The 24789-nt window shown below is 46.8% G+C and overlaps 1 protein-coding gene across 4 annotated transcripts in view; it reads right to left on the bottom strand.

Moving 5' to 3' along the window:
- Positions 1–3972: 3972 nt before the first annotated feature.
- Positions 3973–24789, bottom strand: part of LOC117365011 — a 127806-nt gene continuing 106989 nt past the window's right edge. For all 4 annotated transcript variants that reach the window (XM_033954832.1, XM_033954833.1, XM_033954834.1 and 1 more), the window contains 2 exons: positions 21108–21935; positions 3973–5233 (listed from right to left, as the gene is read on the bottom strand). In XM_033954832.1, the coding sequence (XP_033810723.1) occupies positions 4785–5233; positions 21108–21935 (1277 nt within the window). In that variant the 3' untranslated portion in view covers positions 3973–4784. The remainder of the gene's footprint in view (positions 5234–21107; positions 21936–24789) is intronic.

Genomic DNA, 24789 nt, shown 5'->3' with positions numbered 1-24789 from the left:
GAGCATCCAGAACTTTTCCTTGACCAGAAATTTGTTCAGAGCCCCGAGGTCCAGGATCGGACACAGGTCTCCCGTCTTCTTGGGGACCAGAAAGAACTGGGAGTAAAACCCCGTGTTGAGCTGATCCAGAGGAACCTCCTTGACCGTCCTGAGGCGCAGGAAGGCCTGCGCTTCCCACAGAAGAAGGGAAAGGTGCGACCGGGGAGAAGAAACCTCTCCGGGCGGAAGATTCGGGGGTACCCGAGTGAAGCGAAGGGAGTACCCCTCCCGGACGATGGAAAGGACCCACAGGTCTGTGGTAAGTTTCTCCCACTGCGGATAGAAATGATGAAGGCGTCCCCCGATGGGAAGAGGTGAGGGCTCCAGGAGGAAGGGAGCTGGCAGGCTCAGATAGGAATTGTCAAAAAGACGGCCCAGGCTTCGATGGAGTGGGCGGCTGAGTCTTATGAGGACGCTGCTGCTGTTGCTGCAGGCGCCTCTGGGGTGGGTGAGAGAATGCAGGAGTGGACTTCTGCGGATATCGCCGAAGAGGAATCTTGTACTAATGAGCCGGCGGAGTTTTCAACTTGAGCCTCACCAAGGAGGCAAAAGACTGCTCATGCTCCGACAGGCACTTAATGGCAGCCTCAATGGAGTCATCAAACAGCTCGTTCCCCACACAAGGGGTTAGCCAGATGATCCTGGAGGTTGAGATCCATGTCCACAATCCGGAGCCAGGCTAGGCAACGCATGGCGACCGCAAAGGCCGTGACTCTCGAGGACAGTTCAATGGTGTCGTAAGCCGCCTGAAACATATAGAGACAGAGCTGAGAAAGAGTCTCATGAAGCAGACGGAACACCTGCCTACGAGGAGCAGACATGTCAGACTGGAACGAGGAGAGCGTCCACATAGTACCTGAGATAGGACGTGAAGGTGAAATTATAATTGAGAACCCGGTTCGCCATCATCGAGTTCTGATAGAGGCGGCGACCAAATTTGTCCATCGTACGCCCTTCCCTGCCCAGAGGGACAGCCGCGTAGACCTTGGACGGGTTAGATTTCTTCAAGGAGACTCGACCACTAGAGACTGATGGGAAATCTGTGCACATTCGAAGCCCTTGACCGGCACCATCCAGTAACGAGACTCCATCTTGGAGGGAATGGCAGTGACAGCATAAGGAGTCTCCAGATTCTGAAGGAAAGTTTACCGGAGCACCTGATGCAAGGGCAAGCGCAAAGCTTCCTGAGGCGGATGAGGAAGCCCCATCTCCAAATACTCCTGAGTATACCGGGACTCGGATTGGAGATCAAGCTTAAGAGCCCGACCCATGTCCGAAACAAACTGGGTAAAGGAGGAGGTATGAGAAGAAGACTCATCCTCCAGAGGCAAGGAAGACCTAGATCTCGAGGCAGCCAAGAAAGAGGGGGAGACTTCCCTGGAATAATAAGCAGGGGCCTCCGAGTCCCGAGCTTGAGGAGGCACTGCTACACTCCCACAGGGGTGTCGAAGAACGACCCCGCTGCAGACGAATTGTGGAGGACCCCGGCGTCCAAGGAACCACCATCTGAAGCTTTGGAAATGTAGGCGTGCAGGAGGAGTTCCTGACGTGCGCTAAAGCAGAAAATCTCCACCCCGAAGAGACCGGTGGAGAAGCATTCAGACAAGGGTCGGAGCCCCCAGACGAGACCACAAGGGGCCCCGAAGAACGAGCAGATGGGGACCTGCCTCGAGGTGGAGAAGTCCTCTGCCGCTTCGAAGAAGAGGAAGGCACAGTACAGGGTCTCGCCCGGGACACCGGTAAAGTCTCAGGCCTTGAATCAGGCGAAGAATTGCTTGAGGGCAACCTGCAAGACTTGAGGGACTGACCCTGAGCAACCATAGGGGAACGCCCAAACTGGTCAGATGGAGGCCGGGCCAAGGCCAGAGCTAGTTGACCCAGAACCGAGAAAATCTGCGTCGTAAGGATAGCCTTGAGCATGTCCTCGAACATAGGCACTGAAATCATAGGATGCTGGAGTTGAGATGCAGCAGTGCGCTCTTTCAAGGGTGACCTCAAGGAAGAGTATTCCTTACTTGAGGAGGCACCTTTCGAATGATGTCTCGATGAGGCCGAAGATGCGGCACTCGCAAGAGACTCCAAGGTTGGCTTCTTCGCCAGCACACCTGAGGAGGGAAGAGGAGACTTACCCAAAACCGAGGCGGCAGGCGGAGCCGATGTCTTCGAGGTTGAGGGCGACTTCATCGAGGTCTTCGAAGCCGAGGCCCCGACAACTAGGGCCAAGGCCGAGGTTGACCACTTGGGTTCCATGAGGCCAAAAAGTTGAAGAATCTTGGCCACATGCCAACGAATAGCCCGCGGTTGGAGGGTAGCAACGCGGTCAAGACTCAGCTCGATGTTCAGCACCCAGGCACTCCATGCACCAACGATGGGGGTCAGTGATGGAGATCACCCGGTTGCACTTAGTGCAGTTCTTAAACCTGGTCAGAGGCCGGGACATAGGACAAAATACAGCTGCGGCCCCGCAAGGCCAGGTGGCCTGACAAAAACCGACCACCTGGTCAGAAAAAAGAAATAGGAAGGAACTTGTACAAAACAAAGATGTGCAGAACAGCGACTCACCCGAAAGCAAAAAAGCAAGCTGCGGTGCAAAGAGGCACTATGAATTCGCGCAGAGCAAGGGAGCAGGGTTTCTGGCTCCGCAGAAAACTTAGAACTGAAGAGGACACGCTGAGGAGATGCATGCCATGAGTCGGGCGGGAGATGCACTCGCGCATGCGCAGTACATTCGCAAGCTTGAAAGTCTTCAAGCAAGTCTGCTTGTGAAAACGTCCGCTAGGGGGCTCCATCAGTGACGTCACCCACATGTAGAGAATATGCTGTCTGCTTGTCCTGGGATAATAGAGTATATACGGTACACTGAAACTGAGCAAATTCTGTCACAGCTCTTGAACCCTACCACATTGTTTTTCTGATTTTCCTGAGAACAAAAAGCTAACCAAAAAGGACTCCATACCCCTTTGCAGAAACTCTTAACACCAGAGCCCTGAACTGGAAGAGGTATCAATGGTGGGATGGATGTTTAGTTTACAGAATTTAAAGAATTTGTATAACAGAAGAGAAGGGGAACAATCTTTGGTAGTGGTTGAGAAGGGACAAAAGAAATCTAACACTAGTAACATAATTCTTAAATTTTTTAATGAAACGCTGAGCCAACAACAGGTCTGAAAACTCCTTTCCAGTGAGAAAAGGTCACTTGGAGCAGTTGCCGCTGTAAAAATAGTAACACCAACTGTAGTCCCTCCATGTAAAAACTTCAGTTACTTTATAAAAGTCCTTTAAAATTTTTCCTAAAAACCAAACAAATGAATGTTGCCAGCAAGCACATTGGTTTTATTTCTCCTCCTCATTCCTGCATGTTTGGGGGTGGGAGATAACATCTTTGCTGCCTTTTTTCAGACCTAACCTGCAAGTCCACAGCTGTTATCTACCACCCTCTCCATGAAAAATAATTTCTTAGCATTGCTTCTAAGTCTTCCTCCCTGCAACCTCAAATTATGCCCCCTAGTTTATCATCTACTCTTCTCTTGAAAAGATTTGGTTCTATATTAATACTTTTCAAGTATTTAAACATCTGTATCATATCTCCCCTGTCTATCCTCTCCTCCAGAGAATACATATTTAGGTTTTCCAGTCTCTTCTCATACTTCTTTTTGTTGAAAATGGTAAGGGGTGATTTGGAGTAGGATGGGCTGGGGAGGGCATCAATGGGAACTCCACTAACTTGGAAGATGAGGATGTTACTGGTCAGACTTTTTGGTAGTTATCCTGCAAACAGGATAACTGCAAATAGGCTAGAGTGAGCTTGGATGGCAACTTCAGCATTTGGAACCTAGGACTTTACAGTCCACGATGCAGAAATATCAAAGAAGAAACAAGTTATTTAATCATGTATTTTTAATTGGCATAACTAATGGGCAGACTGGATGGATCGTTCAGGGCTTTATCTGCCGTCATTTACTATGTTACTATATATACCATCCAAGCACCAAGTAAAATTATGAAGTTTCTTTATATTCCCCCTCCCCCCAAAAAAAAAAAATTAAACAAGAGACACGTCACTTAGGGGCACGTCCAAGACCCAAATTTTCCAGAAAAGAGGGAAATTTCCTCCAAGAACTTGCTTGAGAATTTTGCCCAGAAGTGGCAGACTGGCTCAGTGGGGAAAAGAAGAGCCACACCAATCTTGGGATGGTGCTGAGAGGAAGCAAGCAAAAATCCAGTTATATTTTAGAACAAAATACTTCTGAATCCAATAATGTGCTGATTGTATTACTCAGTCCCTGCATAAGGTCTGTCAGGGGGAGGGGCAGAGAGTGGAGTGGAGACTACCAGGAAGATATAAACCAGCTCCATTTACTGCAGCGGACTTGCTGCTTCTCCTAAAAAGCAGGTGACAGTGTGAAAGCCAGGACTAGTGCTGCCTATTCCAAAGGACATAGAAGGTTATTCTGTTAATACTGTTCAAATTTTGTTCGTTATACTATCTTTTATGAGTTCCTTTTGCAAAGAATTGAAAGGGCTCAATCACATTTCACAGTCAGAAAAAAAAAGAGGTTATTAAAAACAGGAAACAACCGATTTTCAGGGGCTAGGTAGTGGCATGGCATTCATTCAACACTGCTGTCATCCCCCACACACACACTTTACCTAGACAGCATCTATATAGACACCCCAGGAATTCTTTTACAGAAGAATTTTAACAAAATGTACTAAAAATCAGAAAACTGCCAAAGCTAACCTGCTTAAGGACCCAGGGCTTCTGGCTTTTCAGAGCAAGAGCCCCCAGTGGAAATCTGTACAGTGCTCTCAGGCTCCTGTTCTTTATCACTAACTTCTTGCTTTGCAGTGTAATGCTGTTTGGTTTTCTGTCCAGTGTGGTGGGTGTCTCCCCTCAGCCAGCGCTCCAGCAACCGCTGCCTCTTCTCTGTGCTGAATGTTAGAGAGCTGGGGTGGCGCCTCTGGGCATGGCGCTTGATGGTACAAATTCTCTTGGAGCCCATGGACATTCCGCACACCAAGCACACCATCTTGTCACTACGCCAGTCATACTCCACTAAGTAGCGGGTGCGCCAGTGGTCCTGAAAGTAGCGCCGATGGTGTACTGGTTGAGCACTTGGCTTCAGGCTCACCTGGTTTAGTTTTGGAAGGTTTTTCTTTTCCAAAGATTTATCAAGATGGCATAGCTCCTTCCCTGTAACAAGGGAGATGGGAAGATTAGGTTCTTACCTCGATAATCTTCTTTCTGGTAATAGGGCATACGAGTCCTGACCATGAGCTGTGCAGAAGGAATTACAATTTCTTCAGCTCTTCCCCCATTCCTCAGTGTGCTGTACTGCATCTTTTCTGTTTGAATCAAAGCAGTCAATAACCACAGCAATAGGAGGGATATGGGGAACTTTCTTGACAAGACCCTTCTGTTCTTCTCTGTAACAAGTTATAATGAACAATGTTAATCAAAACATATCATTTACCAAGCTATCTATCTGAGTGCAACTAGCATTAACATTTAAGTAGCTTGTATACTCTCAAATTGCATTTGTAACGATAAAATGGCCTCATACTTATACACTTCTCCCTCCGTATTCGCTGTGACAGGGGATTAACAGACCCACGAATAACAACCCGCAAATAACTTTTTCATGTTATTCGCTGTTTTCTATTAAAAACCATCGTGAATATGGTGAAACCACGAAGAACATGGTGGGAGACCTGGCCTGTTCCTGAAGGAGATGCAAAACACAGTGAAGAAAGTGCTGGGAATCGGCGATTTTCTCTGTAAATGCTTGGAATCAACCCCTCAACTCGTCCTGAAGAATAGATTCCAGATTCTTCAGGAAGAAGCCGCCGACGAGGTACAGGAGCAGGCCCAGCACGTAGAACAGGAGCAGGCCCAACACGCAACCCCATCTGCTGACCGACTTCCCCCTCCACAACGGAAGAAGCGCAGAGTTATAGTCATTGGGGACTCCAAGCTGAGGGGCACCGAGGGACCAATCTGCAGACCGGATGCTCACTCAAGAGAGGTTTGCTGTCTGCCTGGAGCCAAAATACGGGACGTCACCACCAGCCTGGATAAACTACTTACACCTCATGACCATTTTCCTATGCTTCTTATCCATATAGGTACGAATGACACTGCCAGGAACACCCCAGAGACCATCACCAGAGACTTCGGAGCCTTGGGTGAGAGGCTGAAGCAGACAAGTGCGCAGATAGTCTTCTCATCAATCCTCCCAGTTAGAGGCAAGGGAAGAGCCAGAGATGAATGCATCCGGAGAACGAACGAATGGCTACAAGGATGGTGTCGAGATATGAACTTCGGATTCCTGGATCATAGAGAGGCGCTGCAGGGACTACAGGGACCAGACGGACTCCATTTGACCAGCAGAGGTAAGAACGTCTTCGGACACCGACTAGCCCGCCTGATTCGCAGGGCTTTAAACTAGGTAAGTTGGGGGAGGGGACCTACTCATATACTGGTGTGGAAAGGAACTATCCTGATGGGACGAGTCGACACTCTGTTTCCGAGGTAAGGACCCAATATGCAAACAGTTCTCTAGGAGTCACACAGACTCAGTCAGGAATAGCCTTACAGGGACTCAGCAAACACAAAGTGTGGAGGGCCATGTATGTTAATGCACACAGTTTAGGCAATAAAATTCTAGAACTGGAAACTGAAATAAGGGATGCCAACCTGGACGTGGTGGCAATATCTGAGACTTGGTTCACGGACGCACATGGGTGGGATATGGCTATACCGGGGTACAATTTACTTCGTCAGGACAGAGAGGGCAGGTTAGGTGGAGGGGTAGCACTATACATTAAAGAGGACATCAAAACCACCAGGATCACTGATGTCAAGTATACCGGGGAATCCCTCTGGGTAAATCTGGCAAGAGGTGGCAAAAAATGCCTGTATCTTGGAGTGGTATACAGACCTCCAAGACAACCAGAAGACATGGACGCAGAATTAATTGAAGACATAGAGAATATAACTCTACGGGGCGACACTATACTGCTAGGGGACTTCAACATGCCTGATGCAGACTGGACCACATTTTCAGCAACAACCAGCAGCAGCAGGAGGCTTTTGACCTCCATAAAAGGAGTACATCTCAGACAGATGGTAACGGAACCCACTAGAGCCCAGGCGATCCTAGACCTGGTACTCACCAACGGGGAAAGCGTCTCAGAGGTCTCGGTAGGAGAATCGCTAGCCTCCAGCGATCATAACATGGTATGGTTCAACCTTGGGAAAGGATCCCCTAAATCAATTACAAAAACAAAGGTGCTCCAATTCCGGGGCACCGACTTCGCACGCATGGGGGATTTCGTTCATCAGACGCTGCAGGACCATGCAGGGACCAGCAATGTGGAAACTATGTGGTCGTACCTAAAATCATCCATACACGAAGCAACTAATCGCTACATAAAATCAGTAGATAAACGACAAAGAAACAACAAACCCCAATGGTTCACTGAAGAGATCTCGCACCTCATTAAGGAAAAGAAAAAAGCATTTCTTTCCTACAAACATACGCAGAGAAGAGAAACTAAAGTAGAATATAAGATCAGATCTGCAACGGTCAAAACAGCAGTTAGGGAGGCCAAACTTCGAGTGGAAGAAACTCTGGCAAAGAACATTAAAAAAGGGGACAAATCCTTCTTTAGGTATATCAGTGATAGGAAAAGGAATACAGACGGTATAGTACGCCTTAGACAACCGGACGGGAACTACACGGTGGCGGATTCAGAAAAAGCAGAACTACTAAATGAATATTTCTGCTCAGTCTTCACCTGCGAAGCACCGGGACACGGACCACAGTTGATGATAAAACAAGACGTGGATGACCCATTTCAGAATTTTGAGTTCACACCTGGGGACGTTTACAACGAACTGGCAAGGCTAAAGGTAAACAAGGCCATGGGACCAGACAATTTACACCCAAGAGTGCTTAGAGAATTGAGAGACGTTCTGGCGGAACCGTTAGCAGTGCTCTTCAATCTCTCACTAAGTACGGGGAAAGTTCCGTTAGATTGGAAAACAGCCAACGTCATTCCTCTACATAAAAAGGGTTGCAAGGCTGAGGCTGCAAACTATAGACCGGTAAGCCTCACCTCAATAGTGTGTAAACTCATGGAAACACTAATTAAGTATAAATTAGATACGATCCTGAACGAGGGAAATCTCCGGGATCCCAGCCAACATGGATTCACCAAGGGTAGGTCATGCCAGTCAAATCTAATCAACTTCTTTGACTGGGTAACAAGAAGACTGGACTCAGGAGAGTCCTTGGACGTCGTGTACCTGGACTTCAGCAAAGCATTTGACAGCGTCCCACACCGCAGGCTGCTGAACAAGATGAAATCGATGGGATTAGGAGAGACTCTAACTGCATGGGTTAAAGATTGGCTTAATGGCAGACTTCAGAGGGTGGTAGTTAACGGTACCCGCTCTAAAATGTCGGAGGTGACTAGCGGAGTGCCACAGGGTTCGGTCCTGGGCCCACTCCTCTTCAACATATTCATTGGAGATCTGACTCAAGGGCTTCAAGGCAAAGTAACCTTATTCGCTGATGACGCCAAACTATGCAATATAGTAGACGGCCATAATCTACAAGATGCTATGGAGCAAGACCTGCGTACTTTAGAAAGTTGGTCCTTGATGTGGCAGCTGGGCTTTAACGCCAAGAAATGTAAGGTCATGCATCTCGGTAACGGAAATCCTTGCAGAACTTACACCCTGAATGGAGAAACTTTAACCAGGACTACGGCAGAACGAGACTTAGGAGTAATCATCAGTGCTGACATGAAAGCAGCCACTCAAGTGGAGAAGGCTTCATCTAAAGCACGGCAGATGATAGGTTGTATCAAGAGAAGCTTCGTCAACAGGAAACCTGAAGTCATGATGCCATTGTACAGAGCCATGGTGAGACCTCATCTGGAGTACTGTGTGCAATTCTGGAGGCCACATTACCGTAAGGATGTGCTCAGAATGGAGTCGGTTTAGCGGATGGCCACCAGGATGATCTCGGGGCTAAAGGGTCTCCCGTACGAGGAAAGACTGAGCAAATTGCAGCTCTACACTCTTGAAGAGCGTAGGGAGAGGGGAGACATGATTGAGACATTTAAGTACATCACGGGACGGGTCGAGGTGGAAGAGGATATCTTTCTTCTCAGGGGACTCTCGACCACAAGAGGACATCCGCTCAAACTCAGGGGAGGGAAGTTTCGTGGAGACGCAAGGAAGTACTTCTTCACGGAGAGAGTGATCGAGCATTGGAACAAGTTTCCAGTGCAGGTGGTCGAGGCACGCAGCATCCCAGACTTCAAGAACAAATGGGATACCCATGTGGGATCCCTACGGGGTCATGCCAAGGGATAGAGTCACTAGGACTTAAATGAGCGGGTCAGTAGAGTGACAGTATAATTACAATTATACTTAAGGGGTCAGAAGACTTAAGAGGGTGGGTAAATAGTGTGGGCAGACTTGATGGGCTATATGGCCCTTATCTGCCGTCATCTTTCTATGTTTCTATGTTTCTATGATTTCTCTATGCAAGCTGACGTAATTTTTGGGGAAGAGCCAGCAAGCTAAAAACCGCAAATAATCAAAACCATGATTCCTGAAACCGCGAATACGGAGGGAGAAGTGTAATATCTGACTGGTATGAGAAGATCTCAAGTTCTAGACAGACATAATTATCTGAGACAGTAAGTAGGTGAATAATTACACTGACAAGACAGCTTCAGGACTCATATGCCCTGTTAGCAAAAAGAAGATTATCAAGGTAAGAACCTAATCTTCCCTTCTGGTGCACATGGTATACGAGTCCTGACAAATGGGACATATCAAAGCAGTCCTTGAACCCAAAAGTAAAACTTTATAAAGGAATGAAGTGTGGCCCATGTAGCTGCTCCACAAATCTCCTTAGGTGGGATATGAAGAAGCTACACTTCTCATGGAGTGTGATCTTAAAGATATTGGCAGCTGTTTACCACAGCCAATATAAGCTGACGAAATTGCCATGTGAATCCATCTAGAAACAGAAGCCTTAGGTGCTGGCTTTTGGCCATAACAGTTAGGATGAAAAGATGATCGAATAGATGAAAGTAATTTGTCACTTCTAGATAACAGAGAACTCCCTACAACATCCAGCAACTTCAACGCTTTGTCTTGTTTCTTTGAACCCGTGGGCTGGAATGCGGGCAGTTGAACTTCTTGATTGACGTGAAAAGCCAAAACTATCTTTGGCAAAAAGGAAGGAACTGTTTGCAGAGATACCCCAGCTTCTGTAACCTTGAGGAAGGGATCTCTGCATGAAAGTGCCTGCAACTCCAAGACTCATCTTGCCAAGAGGATAGCCACCAGAAAGTCTGTCTTATCCGTAAGATCCAGCAGTAATGCCTTCTGCAAAGGCTCATACGGAGCCTTACTAAGACCCTGCAAATTAATATTAAGGTTCCATGATGGAAAAGGTTGTCTTACAGGAGGATGTAACCTGAGTGCCCCTTTCAAAAATCTGGCTCATATATGGATGAGAAGCCAGTGAAACCTTAAGAGATCCAACCGCTAGACCCTTCTTGAGTCTAGCTTACATAAATGTCAGGACTACTGAAATTGGAGCCCCTCAGGGGCTCCATAATTCTCTTTAGCACACCAAAGCTGAAACATTTTCCAAGTCTTAGCATAGCCCACAACTGTCATCAGCTTCTTAGCTATAAGGAGAGTAGTGATAACTAGCTTTACCCTTTCTGAACTAAAGCTACACGCTCAAGAGCCATGCCATAAGCCCAAAGTGTTCTGAATTCTCCATAGGTACCTGACCATGCGACAGTAAATCCAGATGAACCAGCAATTTGAGACCCTTGTCTCTCTGCAGGCACACCAGATCTGTGAACCAGGGCTGACACGGCCAATCCAAGGCTACCAGGATTGCCAGTCCTGAGTGGAGTGCTATTCTGCAGATGATCCAGCTACTTTGATTTTTCCTCATTTAGATTACTGGTACAATCATTGATTTTGAGTACCCTGGATTACTGGATTTATCTAGCCTCCAGTAAAAAGCAGATCATTCAGAACATGGCTGTTCAACTGATTTTCAATTTTAAAAAATTTGATCATGTGACAAAATTCTATCAGAAACTAAATTGGCTCCCAGTGGAGGCAATAATATAATTCAAGTTAGGCTACAAGACAGGATTGGGTCTTACACTCATTTATATCATTGATTACTTCAAATTTACCAACAGAAAATGTTTTTCTCCGCATTTAAGATTATTTACATTTCCTACAGTAAAAGGTTGTTTGTATAAAAGATACCTAGCTGGATCATGGGAAAAGCCCTTCTTTGTTTTGATGATAAATTTTAGCTCTTATCTTACTTATTTGACAAATTATTCTGAATGGGATTATAATAATCTGTGCTTCTACAGTCTCTTAATTGTTGGTGGGATTTTTAATTCTTTATCACATTTCTTATTTACAATCAAGTATAATAATTACAACTTGAATCAGATCCATAATTTCCAAGAAGAAAGAAAGAAAAGGAAAATGAAATATCTGTTCATTTATATAGACCACAATAATTTGAGAGAGGACAACAGGAAATAAAAAAAAAAATTAAAAGGAAAATATAATAAACAAGAGAACAGTCATATACCGTTAATCCTATAGCCAATATTATGACAAGTTACATATCTTAAGTTACAGATGCTGCACCCTCCCTAGATTCTACAAAAAAAATTCCTCCTAGGGCTAGGACTCTTGGCCTTAATGCCAAGAATTCCTTTCTTCGCCTTTGGGACCTCTGAGACATGTCAGGAAATATTCGCACATTAAGCCCAAAAACTGATCATTTATATGCTGGAAATAAAGACGCAATACATATTCTCTATCACTTTCCAAAGCAAGAGTTATCAGCAAGATTTTTCTTTCCGTTATAACCTCAAGTGAACTTTCCAGGAACGTTGTTAAATTCATATCCACCACTTTGTCAACTTGAGTCATTAGGGGTAGAAACCTCTGCAGGTTTCTTCATTTGAAGGTAATTAGCTCTCACAATCGGAGGCAAATTGTCCGTTGGAATAGCAAGAATTTCTGTAAAATATTTTCTTACCATCTCCAAAGGAGAAATCAAAGGACACTTAGGAAAATTCAAAAGTCTCAAGTTATTTTTTCCTTGCCATAAAAGATCTTTCCTTCACCAATTCATTTTCAACTCCCTTCATTTCCCAAATCTTTTCTTCCTGTTTCTCCAACTTTTTATTTACCTTTGTAAGGGCTAAACCTTATTGCTCAACTTTGGAAAAAATAGTTCCACAGTCATTATTTAAAGTTGAAAAAGATAGTTTGAGATTAGCATCCATTACTGATATGGCTTGCCATAACACTTCCATATCAATCTTTTTAGGCTTTTCAAATCACCCCAAACTAGATGGAAGATACACCAGAAGCACCTCTCACCTCTACTCCGGTGCTTGGTAGATGAAATGAATCTCCTACCACTCCTTCTCCTATTGAAGTTGGTGCAGGAGACCGTCCAATGCTGAGGTCCAAGGTCTCCACTCTGGGCTCGGCTAACTCAGTCTTTCCAGGCACCAGTGTGGTTGGGGCGGGACCAGCTGCTGCTCTGGGCTTAGATACGCCTGGTCAGAGGGGAAGCCAGGATCCCCCGAGGACATCGGGCTCTTCCCCAAAGTAGGGCAAACAGGTTCGCCAGAGGGAGAAAAAGCTACCGGCAGAGTCATCTGCCTCAAACGATGCAGGGCCGCTACCGCCGCTGGAGGACTGGAGCGCAGGGTTCCCTTCCTCTTTCCCATAACATACAAGAAAAGCCGCTGACAACGACACAAGTAGGGAGCCAACTGCATGGAGCCTCTCTCAGGAGTCTGCACTCAATGCCATTTTGGCCTCCCTTCCTTTAATTGTTGTTAACCGCATTGAATTGAGAGGTTACTGCGATATATAAGTGAATTTGTTATGTTATGTTATCATGGGCGGAACACAAACAACAGCTCTTTCTCCGGCCACAGTTGTACTGGTGCTTCTGGACTCAAATCTTCGGCTGAAGAAGCAATCTGCTTTCTTGTTCATCACCAAAGCCATCAGATTGACCAGCAGTCATCCCTCACAACGAACAATGCATTGAAAAGCTTTCTGTGACAATTACTCACCCGGATCCAGTGTCTGCCGGCTGGGATAGGCGGCTAATACATTCTCCACACCCGCTACATGACCTGCAGAGATCATCTGCAGGCAGAGGCTTTTTAATTAAAATTGGGAAATCCAAGAAGGCTGCCACAGCAGAATTTTGGAGCCATAAAATGGCCTAGAAAGCTGCAGCAAAGTCCATAAAATTCAGGGAAGGGGTTTTTGGAGGTGGGAGACCCTATTGCTAGCCCCATAAACCACAAAAACAGCAATCCTGAGCCCCCCCCTCCTGATTTTCCCATAGGCTATAATAGCCTCATGATGCTGTGCTGCACTGGTGTTATTGCCTGCTCTACCTCACACTGCAGTTGGATACTTTGTATATGCCTGAAACAAACATAAACCAAGACCAGGACACTGCGATCTTTGGGCTGCCAGATGGGCTGAAGCTGGACTGAAATCTCAAACCCCCATGGACCCCGAGCTCCTTAAAAGTTAGTGCAGGCCAGCTAAACAGGTTCCGTCATGGGTTGCCCTCTTAGCTGCAGTCTGCTACTCAGAGGGTCTGCCTCTTCGCTCAGGCAGAGCTGCCCCAAGGCTAATGGGAACTTCTTGAGCACCAAAAGCCTCAGAATTTGGATTAAAAAAACCTGAAAATAACAAAACTTCTCAAAGCAGATCAGAAAGCACAGTTACTTACCATAACAGGTGTTATCCAGGGACAACAGGCAGATATTCTTAACTGATGGGTGACGGCACCGACGGAGCCCCGGTACGGACAATTTTAGAGTGATTGCACTCTAAGAACTTAGAAAGTTCTAGTTAGGCCGCACCGCGTATGTGCAAGTGCCTTCCCGCCCGATGGAGGTGCGCGGTCCCCAGTTAGGATAAGCCAGCTAAGAAGCCAACCCGGGGAGGTGGGTGGGACGTAAGAATATCTGCCTGCTGTCCCTGGATAACACCTGTTATGGTAAGTAACTGTGCTTTATCCCAGGACAAGCAGGCAGCATATTCTTAACTGATGGGTGACCTCCAAGCTAACAAAAAGAGGGATGGAAGGAAGGCTGGTCATTAGGAAAATAAATTTTATAAAACAGATCGGCCGAAGTGTCCATCCCGTCTGGAGAATGCATCCAGACAATAATGAGATGTGAAAGTATGAACTGAGGACCAAGTAACAGCCTTGCAGATTTCCTCAATAGGAGTTGATCTGAGGAAAGCCACAGATGCTGCCATAGCTCGAACCTTATGGGCCATGACAGAACCTTCCAGTGGCAGTCCGGTCTGAGCATAACAGAACGAGATGCAAGCAGCAAGCCAATTGGACATCGTACGTTTAGAAACAGGATGACCCAATTTATTGGGATCAAGACAGAAAAAGTTGAGGAGATGAATGGTGAGGCTTAGTGCGGACTAAATAGTAAGCCAAAGCACGCTTACAGTCCAAAGTATGCAAAGCCTGTTCTCCAGGATGAGAATGAGGTTTCGGGAAGAATACAGGCAGGACAATGGACTGGTTAAGATGAAAGTCAGATATAACCTTAGGGAGAAACTTTGGATATGTACGCAGAACCACCTTGTCATGGTGAAAGACAATGAAAGGTGGATCTGCAACTAGTGCATGCAACTCACTGACCCTCCTGGCAGAGGTGAGAGCAATAAGGAAGACCACTTTCCAAGTGAGAAATTTGAAATGAGCTGTGGCCAATGGTTCAAAAGGAGGCTTCATTAAGGCGGAAAGAACCACATTAATATCCCAGACAACAGGAGGGGGCTTGAGAGGTGGTTTCACATTGAAAAGCCCCTGCATGAATCTGGAAACCAAAGGTTGAGCAGTAAGAGGTTTTCCGTGAAATGGCTCATGAAAAGCAGTAATGGCACTGAAGTGGACTCTGATAGAAGTAGACTTGAGACCAGAGTTAGACAAACAAAGAAGATAATCCAACACTAGTTCTACTGTTATTGAAGTTGGATCATGATGATGCAGAAGGCACCAGGAAGAAAACCGGGTCCACTTCTGTTGATAACATTGAAGAGTGGCCGGCTTCCTGGAAGCATCAAGAATAGAACGGACAGGCTGAGAAAGAAGTGAGTGAGCCGAGGTCAGCCCGAAAGAAACCAAGCTGTCAGGTGCAGAGACTGCAGGTTGGGATGTAGGAGGAACTGCTGATGCTGAGTAAGCAGAGAAGGAAACAGTGGAAGAAGTATGGGCTCCCTGGAACTGAGTTGAAGTAGAAGGGAGAACCAATGTTGCCTGGGCCACCATGGAGCGATGAGAATCATGGTGGCTTGTTCCCTCTTGAGCTTGAACAAGGTTCGCAACATGAGAGGTAGAGGAGGAAAGGCATAAAGGAATAGATTGGTCCAATCCAGGAGAAAAACATCTGCTGCCAGACGGTGAGGGGAGTAGAGTCTGGAGCAAAATTGGGGCAGTTGATGATTGTGAAGAGCCACAAAAAGGTCCACCTGAGGAGTGCCCCATTGAGCGAAAATGGACTGGAGGGTCATGGGATCGTGAGTCCATTCGTGGGGTTGGAGAATTCTGCTGAGATTGTCTGCTAAGGAATTCTGCTCTCCCTGAATGTAGACAGCTTTCAGGAATAAATGGCGAACACTGAATACAGGACAAAGTCTGCAGCGGTCAAAACAGCAGTCAGGAAGGCCAAACTTCGTATGGAAGAAACTCTAGCGAAAAACATCAAGAAAGGGGACAAATCCTTCTTCAGGTACATTAGCGACAGGAAAAAGAACACAGCCGGGATAGTACGCCTTAGAACGCCAGACGGGAATTATGTGGAAACTGACTCCGATAAAGCCAAACTACTGAATGATTACTTCTGTTCAGTCTTTACCTGCGAGGCACCAGGGCACGGGCCTCGGCTGGATGCAAAGCAAAGCATGGATGACCCATTTCAGAAGTTTGAGTTCACACCAGCTGATGTTTACAGAGAACTGTCAAGACTCAAGGTGAACAAAGCCATGGGACCGGACAATCTGCACCCAAGAGTGCTCAGAGAGCTATGCGATGTTTTGGCCATGCTCTTCAATCTCTCCCTAAGTACGGGAGAGTCCCCCTGGACTGGAAAACTGCCAACGTTGTTCCTCTGCACAAAAAGGGTTGCAGAGCGGAGGCTGCGAATTACAGACCAGTAAGTCTCACATCAATACATAGTAACATACATAGTAACAATAGTAACATAGTAACAATAGTGTGTAAACTCATGGAAACTCTACTTAAAGGGAAATTGGATGAGGGGAATCTGAGGGATCCCTGTCAACATGGATTCACTAGGGGCAGGTCATGTCAATCCAATCTTATCAGCTTCTTTGACTGGGTGACAGAAAAGCTAGACTTGGGAGAGTCTCTGGACATAGTGTACTTGGATTTCAGTAAAGCGTTTGACAGTGTCCCACACCGTAGACTATTAAACAAGATGAAATCGATGGGGTTAGGTGAGAAACTAACTGCATGGGTCAATGATTGGCTGAGTGGAAGACTTCAGAGGGTGGTGGTCAATGGCACCCTCTCTAAGACATCGGAGGTGACTAGCGGAGTGCCGCAGGGCTGTCCTGGGACCATCCCTTTTTAACATATTCATAAGGGACTTGACCCGAGGGCTTCAGGGAAAAGTAGCGCTGTTTGCCAACGCCGCCAAACTGTGTAATATAGTAGGTGAAAGCGATCTCACGGATGGTATGACGCAGGATCTGATCAAGTTGGAAAACTGGTCCTCAACATGGCAGCTGGGCTTCAATGCAAAGAAGTGTAAGGTGATGCATCTCGGCAGCAGAAATCCATGCAGAACATACACCTTGAATGGAGAAACACTAGCTTCGACTTCAGAAGAACGGGACTTGGGAGTAATCATCAGTGCAGACATGAAGGCTGCCAAACAAGTAGAGAAGGCCTCATCCAAGGCAAGGCGAATGATGGGATGTATCAATAGAAGCTTCGTCAGCCGTAAACCTGAAGTCATAATGCCACTGTACAGAGCCATGGTGAGACCTCATCTGGAGTACTGTGTTCAATTCTGGAGGCCACATTACCGTAAAGATGTACTTCGAGCTGAGTCAGTCCAGCGAATGGCCACTAGGATGGTCTCTGGACTCAAGTGTCTCTCATACGAGGAAAGACTGGGCAAGTTGCAGCTCTACTCTCTAGAGGAGCGCAGGAAGAGGGGTGACATGATTGAGACATTTAAGTACGTCACAGGTCATGTCGAGGTGGAAAACGACATATTCTTTCCTAAGGGACCTTCAGTCACAAGGGGGCACCCGCTCAAACTCAGAGGAGGGAGATTTGGTGGTGACACCAGGAAATATTTCTTCACAGAAAGGGTGGTGGATCACTGGAACAAACTACCGGTGCAGGTGATCAAGACCACTAGCGTGCTCGACTTTAAGAATAAATGGGACATCCACGTGGGATCTCTACGTGGGTCGAGCAGCACTCTGACTTAATGGGGTGGGTCAGTAGAGTGGGCAGACTTGATGGGCTATAGCCCTTTTCTGCCGTCATCTTTCTATGTTTCTATGACCAAATCTTTTGGGCCTCCTGACATAACAAGCGAGAGCCCGTCCCTCCCTGTTTGTTGATGTAGTACATTGCAACTTGATTGTCTGTGCAGAGTAGTAGTACTTGAGGAAAGAGGAGATGCTGAAAAGCCTTGAGGGCATAAAACATTGCTCTGAGTTCCAGGAAATTGATGTGATGTTTCTTTTCCTGGGCAGTCCAAAGACCTTGAGTTTGGAAATCGTTCAAGTGAGCTCCCCAGGCATATGAGGATGCGTCTGTGGTGATGACTAGATGATGAGGAGGCAGATGGAACAGAAGGCCTCTGGAGAGATTGGAAGATTTCAACCACCATTGCAGAGACTGTCGAAGAGACGATGTCACAGATATGTGTCGCGAACAAGGATCCATCGCCTGGGACCATTGGGCGCTTTTTAAGAGAAGCGCAACGGGCGCAAGTAGAAGCCCTGTGATCCGGACCCAGGCACTGTAGACACTAATTGTGGGGGTCGGTCAGGGAGATGGGACGTGCACACTGTTGACACTTCTTAAAGCCCAGCTGCGGGGGCATGAAGGTAAAGACGGCCTCCGCTAAATCTTTCTCAACATTACCTAATTTTTTATTTTTTTTTTCAAAATAATTAACGCCTTTTCAATCAATTCTTTTTATATTCTCTCTCAAATGACCCTATCCTTGTGTGCAAACCTTAAATGTTGTTTTTTTTTTAATTTTATAAATTGTATTTCCACCCTTTACCTATTTGTTCCAGTTTGTATTAATAGAACAAAATGATTAGTCTGTATAACTATGACTTATTTGTATTTGTCATCCCTGGATTTTATTGTATATTAGAATTATGTAAGACACATTGAAATACTGGATATTGCGTACAATCAAAATTTATTATTAAACTTGAAACTTAAACTTGAAAAAGAAATGTGTTTTTTTTTTTAAATTTGAAAAGAAGGAAAATAAAAAGAAAGAAGAGAGAGAAACTCTCAATGAAAAAACGCGCGAGTGGGAAGGCAAGGAGAAGTTTTTCAACGCGTCTTCTTAGCTCCGCGGAAACTAAAAAACTGGGGACCACGCGCCTCCATCGGGCGGGAAGGCACTCGCGCATGTGCGGTGCGACCTAACTAGAACTTTCTAAGTTCTTAGAGTGCAATCACTCTAAAATTGTCCGTACCGGGGCTCCGTCGGTGCCGTCACCCATCAGTTAAGAATATGCTGCCTACTTGTCCTGGGATAAAGACACCTTCCAGGTCAAGTGCAAAAGGAAAAACTGAAGAGATGCAGTACAGCCCAATGAAGGAGGAGGCAGAGCTAGAAAAAAAAGAGTTTGATTACTTCTGCACAGCTTGAAGTTAGGGGAAGTTAACCCACTTGTCAGGACTTGTAAGCCCTGTGCACCAGACATGGGAGAGGAATTATATAGCGACAGGCCCACCCTCATTCTATTGTCAGTATTTATATCCCACTTGTATCAGCAAGGAGTCTAAGCGGGTTGTATACACAAAGTCATAACATAAAATCACAATTTAAAATATTTGTTAAAAATATGCATTTTAAGGGCTTTTCAAAAGAACAAATAATCTGTTAATGTTTATATTTGAAGTGGAATAGAATTCCAAATTTTGTTGGGTTGCTAGTTAAATGAACTATAAAAGCTTTTATAGTAAGCATGTCTGATGGAAGGAAATACCAGTATTAGATCTAAAATGAGAAGATGTCTGAGCAGCAGGTATAGTTATAAGTTGAATATGAGATAGTAGACAATAACTATATCTTCAGCTGTGACTATCAGGTCTGCATCATGACTACCCCCCTTGCCTCACTGCATCCTTCCAATTACCCCCTGCAACTAGCTATACCATATAAATCCCCACTTGATTTCCTCACTCTAGCTGCTCAAATTTTAAGACCCCCCCATTGCTCCTATAGGGCTTACTGCAGAAATTAAAGTAATTTAATTGCCCTAGAACCTTATCTTCACTTTCTCACATTCCATCTCCTCTGACTTAACTTCTTGTTTACGGCATGTGTGGGAACTGTAATTTATGTAAATAAATTTTTATATACCGCGCACACCTGTATACCGCGCATGCCGCCCCGACTCTCCTTTCGCCCGCCCCAACTCTCCTCTGGCCAGCCCGACTCTCCTCTAGCCCGCCCCGACTCTCCTTTCGCCCGCCCCGACTCTCCTTTAGCCCGCCCCGACTCTCCTCTGGCCAGCCCACTCTCCTTTAGCCCGCCCCGATTCTCCTCTCCCCCTTGAAGTCCTGTCCCCACCATGAAAGCCTGATGCCCCCCCCTCGCAGGACCGCTCGCATCCGCACCCCGAAGGACCGCTCGCGCTGGAACACGCACCCGCATCCCCACCCCGAAGGACCGCTCGCACCCCCACAGCCTCCCCCCCCAATCATGTAGAAGTTTCCTACCATCGTCCTGCTGCTTCCTCTGCCGGCGGTCCTGCCCCTTCTCTTAGCCCTGCGTCTACACTGCTTCCTCTTCCGGTGGTCCCGCCCGAGGACGACGGTAGGAAACTTCTACATGATGGGGGAGGGGTGGGGAGGCTGTGGGGGTGCGAGCGGTCCTTCGGGGTGGGGGTGCGGGTGCTTGTTCCAGCGCGAGCGGTCCTTCGGGGTGCGGGTGCGAGCGGTCCTGCGGGGGGGGGGGGTGAATCGGACGTCAGGGGGGCATCAGGCTTTCAGGGTGGAGACAGGACTTCAAGGGGGAGAGGAGAGTCGGGGCGGGCTAAAGGAGAGTTGGCTGGCCAGAGGAGAGTCGGGGCGGGCTAAAGGAGAGACGGGCTGGCCAGAGGAGAGTCAGGCGAAAGGAGAGTCGGGCAGCGACGGGAGAGTTGGGGGCGGCATGCGCGGTATACAGGTGTGCGCGGTATATAAAAATTTATTTACATAAATTACAGTTCCCCGCGCGCTATACCCGTGTGTGCGTTTTACACAGGTGCGCGGTATATGAATGAAAATACGACATCAGAGAAAGGGCGGGACCGCCGGAAGAGGAAGCAGCGTAGACGCAGGGCTAAGAGAAGGGGCAGGACTGCCGGCAGAGAAAGCAGCAGGACGACGGTAGGAAACTTCTACATGATGGGGGAGGGGTGGGGAGGCTGTGGGGGTGCAAGCGGTCCTTCGGGGTGGGGGTGCGTGTTCCAGCGCGAGCGGTCCTTCGGGGTGCGGGTGCGAGCGGTCCTGCGGGGGGGGGGGGGAATCGGACATCGGGGGGAACTATGTTAAAAAAAGGGGATAATGCGCTCACGCATATAACGCGCATGATTATACACGGTTTGTAAAATCGTGTATAACGCGCGCGTTATATGCGTGAAAATACGGTAAAGGCAACTATAGAATGATATGACAGCCCTCTCCTTGTTACTGTACCTATTTTCTCAGGCAGAGGCTTCTTGTCTTTGGGCTCCATCAGCAACTGGGGCTTTCGCAGCTTCCAGCTGTTCAAGATTGTCTTGCGCACCTGGTGGGGCAAGTTGAGGGTATCAGAGTGGCAATCCTGGATATGGCGCGTTATGGTGGCCAGACGTACCGTAACCAGTGTCTTCTCACATACCATGCACACCATCTGGCCTGTGTTACTATTGTAATCCATCAGGTACTCTTTCCGCCAGCTAGAGCAGAACTTCCTGCAAGGCTTCCGGTTCTGTTGGATTTTTTTTCTCTGCCTTTTCCCTTGCTGTCCCAGAGCTTCTGAGATGTTACACAATGTCCTTCTACCACCTCCTTCCCTTTGATACGTAGAGTTTTCTGTGATGCCATGGGATGAAGCCCTTTTCTCGTGCATCAGAGGCCCTGCTTCTTGTGATTTCCTTGTTGGAACATCTGTATCACTAGGCAATAAACTTCTTGCTCTCTTTCTTGCCAGAGCCGGAAACTTTGTGTCACCATATGTCATCTCTTCTGCTGTTCTTCCATGTAGATACTTTAGGTCACTATGCGATGCCTTCTCTCTTCCTTTTGGTTGTGTGTTATTATGCAAAGCCTGGTTGTGGGCAAGGGGCGGAGCTGGACACAGATTCTTCCCACGCTGGTGATGGGGAACGATTCCGTGACTCTTCCAGTATCTCAGGATATACTGAATGGTAGAAATCTTTTGGCACAGTGCCTGTGCTATGCTGTAATAAGAATACCCCTTCAGGTGCAGACAGACCACTCGGAAACCCAAATTAACTTGATAGGAGTATGCCGTCCTCATATCTGCAGGGGGGGGGGAGGAGGAGTGAAGGTAGTTATAAAGTTAGTAGATGGAACTCTAAAAAGTCTTTTTATCACCACAAAAGGTCTCTAGCTGTCTAGACCTGAGGGTTTTTCATTAGATGCTGCTGCTTCTGTGTGGCTTTCCAAGTCCTAGTGCCTGACTCTTGCTAGTTAAATAGCACCTTTATTTCCCTCCCCAACACAGAATGCTCTGCATCACTGAAGAGAGGGGATAACTTCGCAAGCTGTGTTTTGTCTGTCTCTCTCGCTGCTCATGACACCATCAGACTATCTGTTAATGTTAACAAAAAAAAATTAAGTCAAATAAGAACTACAGGTAACAAAAGTTAAAACACACCCCCCCAAAAAAAAATTCACTCACATATACTGTACATAATAATCCAACCTACAACAGCAGAAGATGGCACATTGTCCCAATTTAGCCTATTCAGTTATAGTTGTAATTATTTCAGTTTGGGAGATAAACATAGGGGAGGGAGCCTATATATTTTAATCCTTTTCTCCAAATGCCCTCCATATCGGTCTCAAGCATCCTTGGAGTCTGCTAAAGCACTACTGCCTCTGCCACTGCTGCTGGATCTCCATTTCAAGCTTTGCCATCTTCCTCTAGGATTTTACACAAGCTAACATCCAATAACCTTTCCATATCTAATTAGCAGTTTTTAAAAATAATCTACACCAGGGGTGTCCAACTTGTGGCCCAAGGAGTTATTTTGGGTGGCCCAGCTCGAGGGCGATGTGGCGTTTTGTACGGCTCAGCTTGAAGGTGATGCAGCGTTTTCCTCTGCCGCCCCCGGGTGTTTACTTTCTGACCAGTTCCCTCCTCCGTCTTGCTGCAGTATTTTTCTGCTCAAAGCTGTGAGCAGCGGCTCCTACGTGCCTCCTGCAGCTGACCTGGAAACGTTCCCTCTGACATCGCGACGTCAGAGAGAAGGCTTCCAGATCAGCCGCAGGAGGCGCATAGGAGCCGCTGCTCACGGCTTTGAGCAGAAAAATGACTAGTAGTGAGAAAGGAGCTGGCCTGAAGGTAAACACCCGTGGCACAGAAGGAAGGGAGGGAGGGAGGGAGAAGGGTGTGTTGGGACTTGAGAGAGAAGGAGAACAAACTTAGGAAAAATGATGAAAGGAAGGAGGGAGGGAGGGAGTGACATGAACTTAGGACACAGAATGAAGGGAAAGAGGGAGGGGGAGCATGAGCCACAGGATGGAAGAATGGAAGGAGTGAGGGAAAGAGATGCTGATGTGAGGGAGGGAATAGGGAGAATTGGGTGTCAGAGAAGGAAAGAGATGGTAAACATGGAGAGATGAAGAAAGAGGAGAACTGTTAGGCAGAGAGAGGAGGGAGAGAGAGAGCATTATTGGACATGGTGGTGAGAGAGGAGTGAGGTAGAGATGCATGGGTGTGGAGAGAAGGGGGAGAACATGCTGGGCTGAGGAAGCCTCCTGGACCGTTTTGGTTTTTTTTAAAGTACAGAGGGGGAGGGTATTAAAAGAAGTGCCAGATTGGGTGTGTGGCGGGGGGAGAGCTTATGGGGACAGAAACAGAGGACAGAGAGAGAGATGGTGGGCAGGGAGTTATAGCCTGACCAGTGGAGAGAGGGAGAGGGATTCTGAAAGTGGTTAGCCATGTGGATGAGGTCAAAAGGGAGATGACAAGATTAGTGAGAGAGCAGTGAGTACAGTGGTATAAATGTGGTAACGGGGAGTAGATAAAAGAAAATAGGAGGCTGGGAAAGGAGTGAGATGGGAAATGGGAGAGCTAGAGACTGAAAGAAGATGGAGAATTGAGAGGTAGCTGAACATTTAAAAAGAAGGGTGAGAAAGAAGGCAAGATTTGAGTGGACAGAGGCAGAAAAGAAAAAGTTAAGAAAGCTGAAAGGGAAAATTCAATACGTTGGAGACAGGCATAAGGAGGAAATGGAACAAGAGAGAAGAGGAGAAAAAAAAATAGACAGCAGACACTGGAAAGAGAATTAGTTGAAAATAGACTAAAAGAAGAAAGAGAAACTGGGACCAAGATGATGGAAAAACAAAATATCCAGCAACAAGGTAGAAAAAATTGTTTTATATTGAATTTATTAACTGGAATATGTTAGCTTTGGGATATGTGCATCACAATTATTTTTGTATTTAGTGGTGTAATCATATACAGCTGATTTGGGGGAGGGACTGGAACCCAAAATTAGTGGATGGGCACCAAAGTTTTTCCTTGCCTGAGTGCAATTTATAAATACTTGAGCTAGTGGGGATTCCCAAGCCCTGCCAACTGAAGACATCTTTCTCCAGTCTGGCAACCCAAAATCTCCAAGCTTTGCAGCCAATGGCAATATCCTCAAGCTGCCACTGATTTCATGAATGCACGAAAGCCAAGGGGGTGGGGTAGGGTAGGGAGGAGGGAAGGCAGCAGCTCTGCAATATTGCTGCCAGCTGCAGAATTTGGGAAGTTGGAGGGGGAGGATGTGGCCGTCAGTTGGTGAGGCTTGGGGGATCCCTACTAGCTACAGCAGGGGAGATGTTCATTTTGAGTGAGCCTAAGCCAGACATGGGAAACTCCGGTTCTCGAGGGCCGGAATCCAATCGGGTTTTCAGGATTTTCCCAATGAATATGCATTGAAAGAAGTGCATGCAAATAGATTTCATGCATATTCATTGGGGAAATCCTGAAAACCCAATTGGATTCCGACCCTCAAGGACTGGAATTGCCCATATCTGGCCTAAGTTAAAAGTGGGAGGTCCAAAAAAGCAGTAATATTTACCTGACTGAATGATCCTCCATGTGCACCGCTGACAGCTGATTCAGCATCCCCGCTCTGATGAGGCTCACCGTAGCTGT

Source organism: Geotrypetes seraphini, chromosome 8, assembly GCF_902459505.1.
Source record: "Geotrypetes seraphini chromosome 8, aGeoSer1.1, whole genome shotgun sequence".
Lineage (NCBI taxonomy): Eukaryota > Metazoa > Chordata > Amphibia > Gymnophiona > Dermophiidae > Geotrypetes > Geotrypetes seraphini.
This window is presented reverse-complemented; position numbering and strand designations above follow the sequence as displayed.